At 47.1% G+C, this 15,592-nt stretch overlaps 1 protein-coding gene across 1 annotated transcript in view; it reads right to left on the bottom strand.

Annotated features, from left to right (window-relative positions):
- The window catches only part of med13a (mediator complex subunit 13a), an 85,532-nt gene that overhangs the window by 26,350 nt on the left and 43,590 nt on the right, over positions 1-15,592 (bottom strand). The window contains exons 4-10 of the mRNA XM_079508629.1: positions 15,089-15,234; positions 10,760-10,963; positions 7,638-7,841; positions 6,167-6,329; positions 5,734-5,844; positions 1,837-2,646; positions 1-49 (exon numbers count right to left, since the gene is read on the bottom strand). The exon at positions 1-49 is cut by the window's left edge and continues 165 nt beyond it. Coding sequence (XP_079364755.1) covers positions 1-49; positions 1,837-2,646; positions 5,734-5,844; positions 6,167-6,329; positions 7,638-7,841; positions 10,760-10,963; positions 15,089-15,234 — 1,687 coding nt within the window. The remainder of the gene's footprint in view (positions 50-1,836; positions 2,647-5,733; positions 5,845-6,166; positions 6,330-7,637; positions 7,842-10,759; positions 10,964-15,088; positions 15,235-15,592) is intronic.

The following is a 15,592-nucleotide window of genomic DNA, read 5'->3' as shown; positions in this document are numbered from 1 at the left end:
AAGACGCTCCTCTGACACCTTCAGAGGCCACTTGGATGTAGACATCAGTCTGTTGACAAGGCAGAGAAGTGATGAGGATTGTGGGATATTGTGCACGTGCTCGTCAAAGAGCTGCTGGTTCAATGCTGTGCAGCCAGCATGCTGCGCACGTATGCAGTGAGGCAACTCAGGAAAGGCGCAAGACTCCTGTCCTCTCTCTTAAAAGTTTCCTCCCATAAACTTCACTTGAAAATTACGTTTAGGAAACTTTAATAATTATGTTGCTTCAACGCTTCTCTGCTTCAGTGCCAGGCACAGTGCGTCTCTCTGTCTCTAGACTCCTCCACAACTAACTCCATGCAGAGAGATAGCTGCGGAGCCCTTTTTAGACTTGTGGCTTGCAGAGACGGCTCTGCAAGCCACAAGCCCACAACGCGTCGCTGATGCAACGCGGTGTAGGCTTGTAGATCAGCTCTGTTCCCTGTGCCTCTATTAAAAGGGAAAATCAATAAATGGCGTGTGACTGCGTGTCTGTGGGAACCGATAGAGAGAACTGAAATTGAATTATTGTAATGGGCACCCGGTACCAAAGCACGTTCGGTTCGGTACATGCTTGGTCCTGAGGTTCGGGACCCACCCCTAGTACTGATTGGTCATACACCTCAGATAAACACATTCATATTTGTTCAGTGTGGCTCATTATAAACTGATGAAACCATGACTTTGACCAACTAGTTGTTGCTCCTCACAACTACCATAGAGATGAAGGGGAGGGATGTAGAGTGAACACAGAACACTACTGGCCGCTCTGTAGGAGCAGAGAGGGATTGACCCATCTTATGTTCCCTCTCTCTCTCACCCCTCTCCTCTTCTTCCCCCCCTCCCCTCTCTCATTGTGCCTGGAGAGCACTGGTGTGAGGTGACAGTGCGCAGTTGCCTGGGCCAGAGATTAGTGACCATTCAAAGCCGTGGCCATGAGGATTACAGCACTCCAGAATAGTCCTGCCCAGCAGTCGGACCCTTGGGATTGCACAACCCCAGCGTTAATTCCCAATGTGGCCGCCATTCAGTGGCCTGTTGGCCAGTCCTGCCTGCTTCAACGCCCACTGGACAAGATACGTCTCCCAGCCCCATCTCTCCCCTAACCCTAACCCTAACCCTGTTGGCCAGTCCTGCCTGCTTCAACGCCCACTGGACAAGATAAGTCTCCCGCCATCCATGCATGCCTCACTTAATACTTTACTAGCACAATACAAAGGGGCTAGTGCTTATGTTTCAGTGCCAATTCTATCTCATGATGCCTTCCAGGATGATAGCCACGTTCCCAACTGAGCCCATTCCAAAGTGCGCTCCCGGTTAGCCAGAGGGCAGCATTTTTATCAATGGAGTGAGTTTAACACAGGTCATTACAACAACAGAGCAGAGGCATGTTTTCATCTACCGCTGCTCTCCCTCCGCATCTCCCCCTTGGTTCAGTGCGTGCATGAGAGCGCATGCATGCATGTGTACGCAGCGTGTTAGGGAATCAATGCGTACTGCTTGCCCTGCACATTAGTGACGTATGATGTCAAAAGGGCACATAGCGAGAGATTTAGCTGTGTGTGGCTGTAGTGCAACGCAGAACATTCTGAGGCTGGGGGAGTGAGGGGGGATGAGGCAGGGAGGTGTGTGTGTGAGGGGGGTTTCGAGAGGTAGAGGGAGAGTGCCGGTTTTCCACCCCCACCCTATCTCTAGAATATTGGTATGGTCTTCAACAGATCCACTGGGACATCGGTTGGACTAAAGCCTCTTCTGCATCATTCTCTCCAGAAGCCATGGAAAACAGTATAGCTGGCGGACTGATAGGATGTCACTCACTCTGTGATGGACACCAGGCCGTCCTGTCCTGCCGCGACCTCGTCCCTCAGCTTGTCCCCGGGCAGCAGCGGCGTGGGCAACTCTGCTTCTTTCCTGCGGGGAAGGTTGAAGAACCTCCAGGGGGCATGGGAGCTGTCCTCCTCTAAGTTGACTGCTGCCCCCAAGTACACGGTGGGCTCCAGAGGCTCGGGGTAGGCGCCCAGCCCTGTATGATGATGATTATGGTGGTTGCTGTTGTTGTTCTGGTGGTGGTGGTGGTGGTGGTGGTGGTGATGGTGATGGGGGAAGTGCTGGGCGATGCCCTCGAGCCCCCCTCCGGGCTCCTCGCCGCCGCCCTTTGCCCCTACGAGGCAGGGCTCGGGGGGTGGCTGGTAGAAGTGCTGGCTGTTGGGGGTGGAGGGGTTCTTCATTCCCTCCCCTTGCTCGTCGCTTCGCTCGCAGGGGTGAGGGCTGAGTGGGGGAGGTTGGGGCGAGCCGGCTTGCTCCGATGGGCCCGTGCCGACGCCTCCGCTGTGGAGCTGGGGGGGCTTGGAGAGGGCCGATATGTCAGTGGAGCGGATGCCGGGGAAGCGGCCCCCGTCCTGCCCCCTCATGGTGAGCCTCTGGCCCGCTGCCACCTCGTTCTCCATGGAGGCGTCATCGCTGGTCGGGCTGCGGTGATGGAAGGGCGTCTGGGGTCTCTTCTGCTGCTTGTCCCCCTTCTCAGGCTTCTCTCCCCCGGCCTTGTGCTTGGTGGGGGTCTGGGGGGGCTGTCCTGCAGACGGGGGTTGGCCTGGGGTGCTGCCTGACCGCTGCTTCACCGCTTTGTGCCTGTGTGCACAAGGGAAAAGACCAGAAGTGGAAATATGTCAGAGAATTGAATCGATTTGTTGGCACAACTTTAAAATTGTGTGGATATATTATGGACATTTCCCACGATGGTCCAGAGATGTCTTAAACCTATATCAACACAAAAAACAAACCCTTAAATGACCTGGTCCTGTGTCAATAATAGATACATTTGCGTCATCTGGCCCTGCCATCTAGCAGCCATTAGTTTATGCTTTAAGCTGACAGAGGGTTCTAGACCTCACCATTATTGACCAGACAGACAGACAGACAGACAGACAGACAGACAGACAGACAGACAGACAGACAGACAGACAGACAGACAGACAGACAGACAGACAGACAGACAGACAGACAGACAGACAGACAGACAGACAGACAGACAGACAGACAGACAGACAGACAGACAGACAGACAGACAGACAGACAGACAGACAGACAGACAGACAGACAGACAGACAGACAGACAGACAGACAGACAGACAGACAGACAGACAGACAGACAGACAGACAGACAGACAGACAGACAGACAGACAGACAGACAGACAGACAGACAGACAGACAGACAGACAGACAGACAGACAGACAGACAGACAGACAGACAGACAGACAGACAGACAGACAGACAGACAGACAGACAGACAGACAGACAGACAGACAGACAGACAGACAGACAGACAGACAGACAGACAGACAGACAGACAGACAGACAGACAGACAGACAGACAGACAGACAGACAGACAGACAGACAGACAGACAGACAGACAGACAGACAGACAGACAGACAGACAGACAGACAGACAGACAGACAGACAGACAGACAGACAGACAGACAGACAGACAGACAGACAGACAGACAGACAGACAGACAGACAGACAGACAGACAGACAGACAGACAGACAGACAGACAGACAGACAGACAGACAGACAGACAGACAGACAGACAGACAGACAGACAGACAGACAGACAGACAGACAGACAGACAGACAGACAGACAGACAGACAGACAGACAGACAGACAGACAGACAGACAGACAGACAGACAGACAGACAGACAGACAGACAGACAGACAGACAGACAGACAGACAGACAGACAGACAGACAGACAGACAGACAGACAGACAGACAGACAGTAATGCCATGACTGGGCCATCTGAGTTCAAGTGCTAGTAGACAAGTGTTTCATTATGAAGAGACTGAGAACACCCCCCCCCCCTCCCCCATCTCCCCACACACTCACATACAGTACATGTGGCATTGACCTTACAATGCATTCATGTTGATGTAGATAGAACACCTGTAAAGTGTCCTTATCTCCTCCTGAGGAAGGAAGCCTCCTCCGTCTCCTCCTCCTCTCTGCCTACGGTTGTGTTCTCAATGTATGTATGTGTGTCAGCAGTACTGGCTGCTTGTTAGCTGGAGCCAATACCAGAACAGTGATGTCTGTATTTATTTTGAACAACCTTCACTCCCTGACAGCAACAATCAGTGATTCCTAAGTCTATATATGTCTGGGTGACCACTGAGAGGACTAGACGGCGGTGCAGAGCTATTCTGATCTCCTTTAATGGGTATTTGTGAGTACAGACAACTACATGGCAGGACGCGCAAGCACGCATGCACGCACGCACACACGCGTGCACGCACGCACACACGCACGCACGCGCGCACGCACGCACGCACGCACGCATGCACGCATGCACATGCACACGCACACACACACACACACACACACACACACACACACACACACACACACACACCAGGCCAATGGGAAATTAAACTTGGTGGCTGCCCAGGGATTCCCTTTTCAATGTCACCTAAAGAGCTGGGCAGCCTCCAACAAATTAACATGCTCCATATAAGTGGCCCAGTCTGCCCTAGGCCAGCCATGTCTACTTGTCTGCATTGGGTGGAAAGGTAGCCTTGTACGAGAAATTCCCCAATGGAGGTATAACCATGCCTAGTCCAATTTAATACCTGGTTATAGAATTGACTGTGTTCACTCTTTAACCACTCAAGAATAATTTTAGCTTCTAGACCCTTTTTAGGAGTCAGCACAAGAATGGAAATCCCTAAAGCTTAGTTTTTGGCATGGACAACATTGGCCTTGGTTTCTTGCTACTGTGACAGGACAGGAAATATCTGGACTGAAGACTGAAATGTTACAGGGACAATTCAATTGCTAATGGATCAAAGACACAGGGACCTTCTAAATTCTACAGTCCACTGTTTCCGAACAAACACCCTTGGCCTACGGCCCTATAGCAATGATTACTATGGGAATATTAACCAAAAAATATCACTTACTCACTTTAATAAAGAAAATCGGATTTCTGGTGCAAGACCCAGGCAAACCCATTCAACACATGCACGTATCTGCAGCTGACAAGTGCACAGTAACATGTAGCCTCAGGGTGCAAGGTGTCAGGCAGTAAATAATGTGCCTGAGTATTTGTGCGAGTGTGTGATTGTGAGCACAGACAGACAGCAGAGGGGGTTTGCGCTGACTACATCCTTTCCCTTTCTGAGCTCCCAGTCATATAGAAGCAGTGGAACTGTTACTATACGACTGTGCCTGTCTCCATCCGAGGAGATGAGAAGGCAAGGCGACAACTATACCAGTACATATTAGCCCACTCCCACACGCCACTGGCTCATTTGTCAGCATTAGACCCGTGTAGACGCGCACAATCTCCTTTTAGCGTAGCTGTGTCCCTAAAGTGTCCCATCGGAGGTCAAACTATTCTTTCTCTCTCGCATTATTCCCATCAGTGTGGGAATAAAATGTTTGCCTTCCAGAAACACACACAAGCGAGGGGTTTCGATCCCGGCATGGCTGTCACTTAGTCAAGATAGTGATGAATTGAAAAATATGAAGAATAATATCCTTGTCACAACTCCTGGGCAAGGGGGTTGCAGACATTATTTTTGCTGAGCCAAAATCTTCAGAGCCCTGTCTGAGCTGTGCGTACCTTTGTGCGTCGTCGTTTAAACATCACTGACGGTATGAGCACGTCTGACCGCGCCAATCAACTCCAGGCCGTGAAGTCATGCCACTCACCTGGAGCAGTTGCAGCTCGACCTCTGCGAATTCTCCACAAAATCCCAGGATCCCAGTCTTTCACTCAGCTCCTCGTCACAGGTACCGTTGGTCGTTGCTGAGAATTTGCGTCTGAGGAGAGAAAAGCAACATGAAGAAGCACTTTGCAATCAGCACATTTCAGCCATTGCTAGTTTTTGTAATTATTACTTAATTTACTTTTGTTAACAACAGCAAGATCAACAATTATTGTATGCGTAGTGAAGATCTGCAAACACCTATTATGACATGCCAAAAATAGGGACACCTGGTGGAAAGTGGTGCATGTGTTTGTGTGTGTGTGTTTGTGTGTTTGTGTGTGTGTGTGTGTGTGTGTGCGTGCGTGCGTGCGTGCGTGCGTGCGTGCGTGCGTGCGTGCGTGCGTGCGTGCGTGCGTGCGTGCGTGCAACATTACTTGTTCTGGGCTCGGTTGATATTGCATTCCTGCCAGACCCGCTCCGCCATCTGGCTGGCTAGCCGCCGTGGGATCTTGCCCCCATGGTGGCTGGTGGTGTCTGCGCTGAAGCCATCCGCTGATGAAGACAGCCTCACCCACTTCTGGGCTGAGTGGGAATCCACTGGTGGAGGGAGGGTGGAGTGTGTGGTTAGTGGGCAGCTTGGCCACATCACAAATATAATTATATCAGCTCAACATCTTAAGATAATAACGTCTAAAAATGAATCAGCTCAGTTATTTCACACAAAATGTGCCGATTACATATTTTGCCATGGTCCTTGACCTTGCATAATGTAAACGTTATGCAGTTATGTTATCAATAATTGGAATCAAGGTCCATAATTAATGTTTTGCTGTAAATGTCTGATCTCATACTACAGAAGACAACATAGTACATGCATGAAAAAAAGGTTTGGCGTTAAAATTCGGATGCTCGTACGAGGAGAGCATCCCATGTCTATCTGCCGCTAACTGCTTGTGGTTGTTTTAGCTAGTGTTGTGTGGGATTGACTGTCTGGGTTTGCTGTTCCCTTTGGCTAAATGGACATAGCAATCGTTATAAATGCTTCACCTCAATGAACAAAACTGCTTCATGAAAACATTGTTGGCGTTACTAGCATGACAGAATCAAGGATTTTCTACATTCATTCAACCTTTATTTAAATTCTCGGAGAGACCATTGAGGGAAACCCTCATTTACAATGATGCCGAGATTACATACAAAAAAACAGTAATACAACAACAATATTAGTTACAACAAACCGTTAATACAATTATATATTCAGCAATCAGTTAAAACAGCAACATACAGGTGATGGACGATTATTGAGTACATTCCTAAAATGACCAATTGATACCAGGGTATTAAGTTTAAGTTCTTGTTGCAAGACATTCCAAGACTCATGCATAGATCATCAACAATAGCCTATTTAGGTTTCACATTCTCTTGTAGAGACAATACATCACTGCATTGTATAGTTATTATGCGTCCAATTCATAGTCCAATTCATATTTTTCTTTCTGTGAATCTCTGTAAGCTTGTAGATCATCTATTTCCATTATATAAAAAAATTGAGTATATATATAAGTATAAAATTATTAAATATGGCCTATTTTGGCCATAATAATAATACATGTATACAATTTATATAGTGCTTTTCAAGGTACTCAAAGTCGCTTTACAGAACAGAAAAATAAAAAGTGATTTTATTAGAAAAATAAACTAGTTAAAAGGTAGTAGATAGTACATGAATTAGTTAGATTATTATTACCGTCATTGTCAGTCATTTATTATTTGTCATATACTATATCTGTCCTGTGCCTAAAAGGCAGTGTCCAACAGCAACAACACAATTCAATAGTCAGGCAATTATTAGTATGACAATTCGTGGTCAAGTTAACATTTCCTGATGGTGACAGTCCTACATACCGGGGGTACCTGTCTGCGCCTCCTCGGGTGAGGTGGGAGGAGTGAGGGTCACGGAGGAGATGGCGGGCTCTCGCTGGCGAACAGGCACTTGGTGGCCACCCGAGTAGACAGCGGTGCAGTGGGAGGACCCCACAGGGGCCACGGAGGGGATGTCGGACTGAGGCACCAGCACCAGACAGGCTGGGTAAACCATCCGCACACCACCTGGGCATTAGCAGTGGTGGGAAGCACATTTACTCACGTACGGTATTTTTTTTAGGGTCATTTTATTTTAATTGTAGTATTTCCTTTTTTTCCATTTTGAGTCTCCAATGAACAGCTATGTGTGTAGGCCAGTATGTATGTCCCTATGTCTGAGTACAACCTATTGACCCCTGCAGCATGCTGATTGGGGTCGCAGGAGGGGTCATACAACCCTCCTGCTTAAGTCAATTACTGTGCTTAACTCCAAGGCACCACACACACACACACACACACACACACACACACACACACACACACACACACACACACACACACACACACACACACACACACACACACACACACACACACACACTAACATAACGATAAAAGTATAGTTGCCCCTCCAACCCACGAACAATGGCTGAATAAAGTAAAATAAATTAAGAAATTACTTATTTGGTGAGGCTACAAAATAAGCAATTTATTAAGAAATGGACGCCCTTCGCACGCATCGAGATTTAACATTACCACATTACCATTCATTCATTTATCATGTGGCAGCGGTGGCCGAACGGATTGCGGAGCGGTCTTGATACCGGAAGGTCGCCAGTTCGAATCAGCGTTCCGACACGTTAAAATGACCACCGCTGAAGTGCCCTTGAGCAAGGCATTGAACCACTACCATGAAATGTTCTATGAGCAGGGCCTGGCTGGAAACAAGTTATTGAGCTTAGCCCAGATACCCTGGGTAAATATAGTAACTTTGCTTTGCTTTGCTTTTCTCTTTGATTGATGGACCCCTCCCCCCCCCTCTTTTCTTTTATTTATTTTCTTTCTTTTTTCTTTCATGTCCGTTGACTGAATTACTCGATCAGATGTTGTCCTTCATGTTTACATTTCTTCACTTTATTATTATTATTGTTAGTATTATTATTTATGATTTGTATGTGTTACTTTTAATGTTGCTGCTGTTTCTTTGGGGAGACAATGTGAATTTTGTATTGAGAACCTAATCATGCTACTGTATGCTGTATTGTTTACCCCGGCAATGACAATAAAAACAATACGTTGGGGGAAAAAAAGTATAGTTGCACCGCTCAGTTCGTTTTCAGTTTTTTAAAGGGACACTTCACCCCTTTTGCTACCAGATCTTATTTTAATGATGTTTGGGAGACAAGAAACACTTTCCTGGGTTTTTTATGTGGGTAATATGTGTAGATATTTTAGTATTTCAAAGTGTCCATGATGTCATGGACACTGGGCTCACTTACTTCCTTGACTACATGTTGTCTCAGTAAGACAGCGCTCCCCCTATTCACAAGGAGGAACAGTGCACCAAAGCATTATGGGAATTGTAGTCCAGGAAGGAAGTGAGCCCAGTGTCCATGACATCATGGACACTTTGAAATACTCAAATATCTAAAAACACATATTACCCACACAAAAATCCAAAACATAATTAAAACTAGAAAAAGTGCCCTTCTGGGCACAGGTCTCCACCAGGAGGATAGGAGTGTGTGTGTGATGTTTGGCAAAATGTTTAGGAGCAATATAAACGTGTGTGTGTGTGTGACGCGGCTTGGCCTGTTGTAGCGCCACCATGAGGCTGATTTGAAAACTGTCAAGTGGCATTTCTTCCAAAGCCTAGTGGGAATATGCATGCACAGTTTCACCACAATTGGACGCGGCGTTGAGTAGTTTTGGCGATTTGTACAAAGCGGGCTACTCCTGAAAAGTATAGAAGCCAATTGTAGCCAATGAGGGTGGATTATGAGAAATCAAACAAACCCGTCTTGATCACATGACTATGAAGAGCATGTGTACCGATTTGCGTGAAATTTGGATAAAATCTGAAGGAGTAATATTAGAAAATGTGTTTTACATATGTTGGCCTCCTGGTGGCGCTATAGAGAGCAGATGTGAAAAATTCCAGGCAAAGGTTTTTCCTTGGCCTCTAGGGAGTTGGCATACAAAGTTATCCACAGATCCGTGCAGTTAGAGGTAAAAACACTTTTCGGCCAGTTATAGCGCCACCATGAGGCTGAGTTGAAAATGTTCATGTGGCATTTCTTCCTCTGCCTAGTGGGAATGTGCGTGCACAATTTCACGGAAATCACATGATGTGTTCATGATTTGCAGCATTTTGTTTGAAACTGAGCACTCCTGCGAACTTTGGAAGCCAATCTTAGCCAATCAGGATGGAGTCTGAGAAATCTGAAAGACATGTTTCGTTGAATGGCTCTAGAGAGACTGTGTACCAATTTGCGTGATGTTTGGACAGAATCTGTAGGTGTACTGTCCAAAAACTTGTTTTGCACAAAGCCGCCTTCTGGTGGCGCTATAACAGGCCGTTCTGGAAATTTTGGGGCAGAGGTTCATCGTTGGCATCCAGGGAGTGTGTGTGCAAAATTTGGCATCGACCGGGTTAATGGTGCCGGAGATTAGCTGTTCACAGACGGAAGGACGGACGGACGGACGGACACACACACGGACGGACGGACGGACGGACAGAGTGCAAAACATACTCTCTCCCCATGCCTTCGGCCTGGTGGAGACAATAAGATCTGGTTGCAAAAGGGGTGAAGTGGCCCTTTAATACTCGATACTTCTACTACTACATCTCAGAGACAAATATTGTGTCTCCACTATAATTAATTGACAGCTTTAGTTACTAGTTTACATAATTATTAGAAAACATTAACCACATATGCCCTATTTTATACTTTAGCTGGTTATAAGCTCATACATCGTAACGCGTTGTGAGCTTGTAAATCGAATGTTTTAGAAAAATGTTGATGCCAAAACTTTTGTACTTTTGAGTATTTCTACATTGCAGTATTGCAACTTTTCGTACTTCTTCCACCACTGAAAATAACAAATCATCACAGGTCAAAACCAAAAGGCAGAGTATTGGCTGACCGGCGTGCCCTACTTACCGACGAGGACCTCCACGGAGGCCAACGAGTCGTCCTCCCAGTCCATGTCCTCCGTCTTGTCCTCCGATGGGACGCCCTCCTTGGCGCGAGGGCTGATGGGATAGAACTGGTTCCACTCCTCGATCAGCTTCTGGGTGGGAGGGTCCGACAGCTTGAACGACTGGCCGGTCAGGGTTCCGTTCAAGCCGAATGGACTCAAGATCACTAGTGGTCGGAGGAGAAACAGGGGAAAGGAAGAGGGGATGGGATGAAGACGGCGGAGAGAAAGACGCTCAGCATCAGTTCCATTTTTAAATCTCAGGGAGGTGACACAATCAAAAAGCAATCCAGTATCACTCCCACCCCGATCCCCCTTCCTCATCCCTGCACACCCAGCCAAATCAGCAGCAGCAGTCTGACCTTTTCTGCCGCCACTGGACCCAGTCTGTCCCGCGCGGCTCGCCAAATACTTACAGAGCAATACAGATGCCAATTATTGGCAAGCGGCGGCCTCTGAGAGCCCATAAACACAGCCTTATAAAGGGCCACTCCATGGCTAACACACTCCACTGCACAGCCGCGCGGGAATCATCCACAGAGCCCATCAGTCTGCCTATAGAACGCTCTTACATCAATCACCACAACATGCATAATGCATATGCCCTAAGGAGGCATTGGCACATCAGTATGGATATGTATATGTTCATGTATGTGTGCATATATACAATATACTGTATACATACATGTATGTATACCGGTATAAACACAGTGTACAGTCAGACACACACACACTCCCTGTCTCTTGCACATCTGGAAAACTCATTACAGTGTTGCACGCACACGCACGCACACGCACACGCACACACACACACACATACACACACACACACACACACACACACACACACACACACACACACACACACACACACAGAAACACAGCTTGTGTGGAAGGGGGTGAATATAAATGGCGCAGAGAGGAGAGTGGCTGGGTGGGTGTGCGGGTGACCATTTGTTAATGTCCCTCTCCCCGCTCAGCTCATCCAGTGTGTGTCATTACTAGACTGGATGGCCTCTGTCCCCCAGTATCGATCCTGTGGCTGGGCCAGAGCACAGCTTCCAGGATGGAAGGAGACAAGAGAGAGGAAAAATAAGAGAGAGGGGTGGAAAAAAAGAAAGACGAGATACATTAGCAGTCTTCCAGCAGAGACGGCCCGGGGATGAGGCATCATCTGATGAGCTGACCTGCAGGCGGTGAGCATCATCATTCACATCCCTCCGACATTTCAAAGGAACCAGTCGGGTCTTTTTTTTTTGTGGCTCAGTACGATCAGGAAGTACGCAAGATACCCAATATATTATATGGCCATGATATGCTGAAGCCCTTTTAGTGGAAAGGGGATGGAGGCAGAGTGAGCTCCTTAACACAATCAGCGCCAGGATGTCTTTCAAAATAGCAGCTCGGGGTGCCGCGCAGCCGCAGACCCCCCCCCCCTTCCGTTCCGTACAAAAACCGGGAGAAATAATGTTGCTTGCTTACCTCGCTATGATTACGATAAAGTCGCTCGATAATCTGTAATGCCGTTATAGTGATCAAATGTTAGGAACTAAAAAGGGCAAAGGAAGTTCTCTACAGAAGCAATGCATTTAGTTCATTCACAGTTGCTTTACGTTGAATGCCACTGTGTTTTGGTTTACACATCAATGGCAAAAGCATCAAATGCACCACTTGTGTGCCAGGAGGATATAATTCATACCATCAAGCTGGATTCTGAACGCCTCCTAGCGTAATACCTCACATATTACAAACATCCACTGGGCTCAGCGCAGAATGGATTGACTGCCAAGTGAGAAGTAACTGCCATTTAACAATAACAACAACATAACTAGGGTCATTTACATTACATGGAGGGGAGTGCAGCACACAACACAATATCAAGCTTTGGCTGATAACATTAGGTTTAATTAAATTCAAGTTCACTTGCGCCCTCCCCCACATGCGTTTCTTGCAGTGCACACACACCATATAACCCCGAGGCCTGTGTGCTTGTAGTTGGGCGAGCGGGATCAAATATGGCACAATCATGGAAACGGTTCGCTCGTTTTCCTCTGACTACATCCCCCCCCTCCCACACACCCGTTCATCCTCCTCTTTCTCTCTGAGGCTCGATCTCTTCTCTGGCTCCCCTGAAGACATGTCAAATGTGTTCAGATCAGTGTAATGGGCTGGGAGTTCATTACATTCTCTCTCTGCGCCCTTTTATGAGGTCACATCCTGGAGAGGGCTTGCTGCCTGCCGGCGCGCTCTGCCGCACGGTAAACCAAGCTTGGCAGAGGTGACGAGGAGGGGGAGAGTGGTGGTGGGGGTGGTGGTGGTGGGGGTGGTGGTGGTGGGGGTGGAGAGATGGAGCTGGATGAAAGTCAACCCTTCCTTGCCGCTACGCCTGGCCAGCTAGAGAGGAGATGAAAATTTGAACGGTGAAAACATGCACCTGTCTCGATGATGCGCAACGCGGTGGATGCAACAAGGAGAGAAAAACACTGTGCTGATGCTGAAGCATACACGTTGTGTGTGGTGGAGCCTCTGCTGTTCATTAGGTCAGGGGTTCTCAACCCGTGGGTCGCGACCCCTCGGGGGGTCACCAAATTATTTTAGGGGGTCCCCAAATTATTTTCAAAAGAAAAAAATATATATATGTTAATTTTATTTTCACGATTTTTCAAAAATAGCAGACCTACAAGCTCGTAGCGCGCCACTCGGTGGCGCGCTACGAGCTTGTAGATCTGCTATTTTTCAATAGCTAAATTATAACAATGCTTAAAACACCAAAAGGGGTTCCCGCCCAAAATGGTTTAAGGTTATTGTAGCAGTCAATTTATATTGGGGGTCGGGAGGGGGCGGGGCGGGGGTCCCGAGACATTGCCAAAGCATTTTCGGGGGTCCCCGGTCAAAAAGGTTGAGAACCCCTGCATTAGGTCACATGCATCACTGATACGATGGTCGAAAACATTTAGCGTGCCGTGAACCATGACTGCAGTCCACTGAACTACCGGATCACGATGCGCTGTTTCAGGCAGCCACTAGCCAAGTGACTAAGGAGCCATGCTATCGACCTGCGGTGACAAATCTCATCCTCAGTGTATTGGAGTAGAGCGCCATTAAGCTGCAATAATGTTTTTTCTTAAACCAGCACTAGTCTTTAACTAGAAGTGATATTATTAGCTTCCCCTCCAGAGACAGAGAGACACTCTCCCCAACTGATCACTGTTGTAAGGAGTCAAACGCATCACTCTGCTGCTGAGAGACGGTGCACAGAAAACACGGTAATGGAGTCGAGGAAGCTAAGAGAGACAGAGAGAGACATATTTAGAGGTCAAACAGCCACCAGGCTTGTGAGGCGGGCACTGATGTCATCCCAGCAGTAGTCCCCAAGATAAATGAGCTCAAAACACACAGAGAAGGTTAGACTTCTCTTGGTGAAGAAGGCAGGGGATTCATTGACTTCAGACGGAATCCAGTTAAAGATCACACTTGCAATATACGTAGGTGTTGTGAATATCTGTCTGCGCATTAGCATGTTTTAATCGGTCCATGGCAATATCTGTCCCATCATGTAAGTGAGTGTAATGTGCTTAATGATGATGACGCTGCTATGAAAACACAGAGGAAGTGATAAAAGGATAATTACAGCCATCAGATAATTTTAATAGGCATCTTATTATCATTTACGGTCAGTTAGTGAGAATATTTATTTTCCCCCTTTTAACTCTCATCACCTCACCATAATTCATTGTATTAACATATCTTGTATACACTGACATTAACCCTCCCTACTACCTTGGTAACAACACAAACACACACGTGCGCACACACACAGACAGACACATGCACAAGTATCACAACCTCACTTAGAGCTATCTGTCAAAATATATCCCAACATTGCACAGTAGGGGGGTTACAGAAATGCTTTACGATACATTACTTAATTACTTAAAGAAGCTTTGAGAAGCTCAGGGGGGCTTTTGCTCGCTTATTTAAGTCAACAAAGCCAGAGTCTTTACTTTCAGAAGATTACCCGGTACCTACATTGAAAATGCTATCCCACTGTAATGCACAACACTGCTTACTTCCTCACACAATTCAACTCCGTACCGATATATATACAGTAGCTGTATATATTTCAATATATTATGTCCATCATGTTGGAGCACGCATGCACGCACACACACAGTCAGTGGTACATATTTAAATGTTGCTTGCAAACATCCTACTGGGGATACTAGCAACAATAGTATTGGCTCTTTGTTTCTGCACAGTTCCAATCATCCAATGAGGCTGGTCACTGGTACCTTGGAAAGGGCTGGAGGCCTGCTGAGCCAGGGTGAGGTGCTCCTCTGTCAGGTGGTAGACAGGCTGGTGCTGGTTGATCTCCACGCTGGTGCACACGTTACTCTCGCCGTGCAAGAAGAAGGTGAAGGCACACGAGAGGTGCTCGCTGTTGGAGAGAGAAACAGACAGAGAGAAGGAGGGAGGTAAGGATTAGGGTTGTTGGGGTGTCCGGTGTTGCACGTGCTGCAGGCACACACTTGTTGTTACTTGCCCACCGATAACACCGTTTTACTTTTTATTTTTATTTTATATTTGAATTTTAAAATGATGTTCTTTTCTTTTATACAACCCATTTAGTTCATATTCATATGACGCCCATGTTCTTGTAGGCGTTATATCATACTTACTTATATGGATACTTATATGGCGGGCTGTACAATCATTATTATTATGAAGTGAAAATGATCTGGTTTGCCTCTGTCTCTGTCTGCATCTACAGTGGACTGCAGTGCTCACAGCACAAG

Source organism: Electrona antarctica (assembly GCF_951216825.1).
Source record: "Electrona antarctica genome assembly, chromosome: 8".
NCBI lineage: Eukaryota > Metazoa > Chordata > Actinopteri > Myctophiformes > Myctophidae > Electrona > Electrona antarctica.
This window is presented reverse-complemented; position numbering and strand designations above follow the sequence as displayed.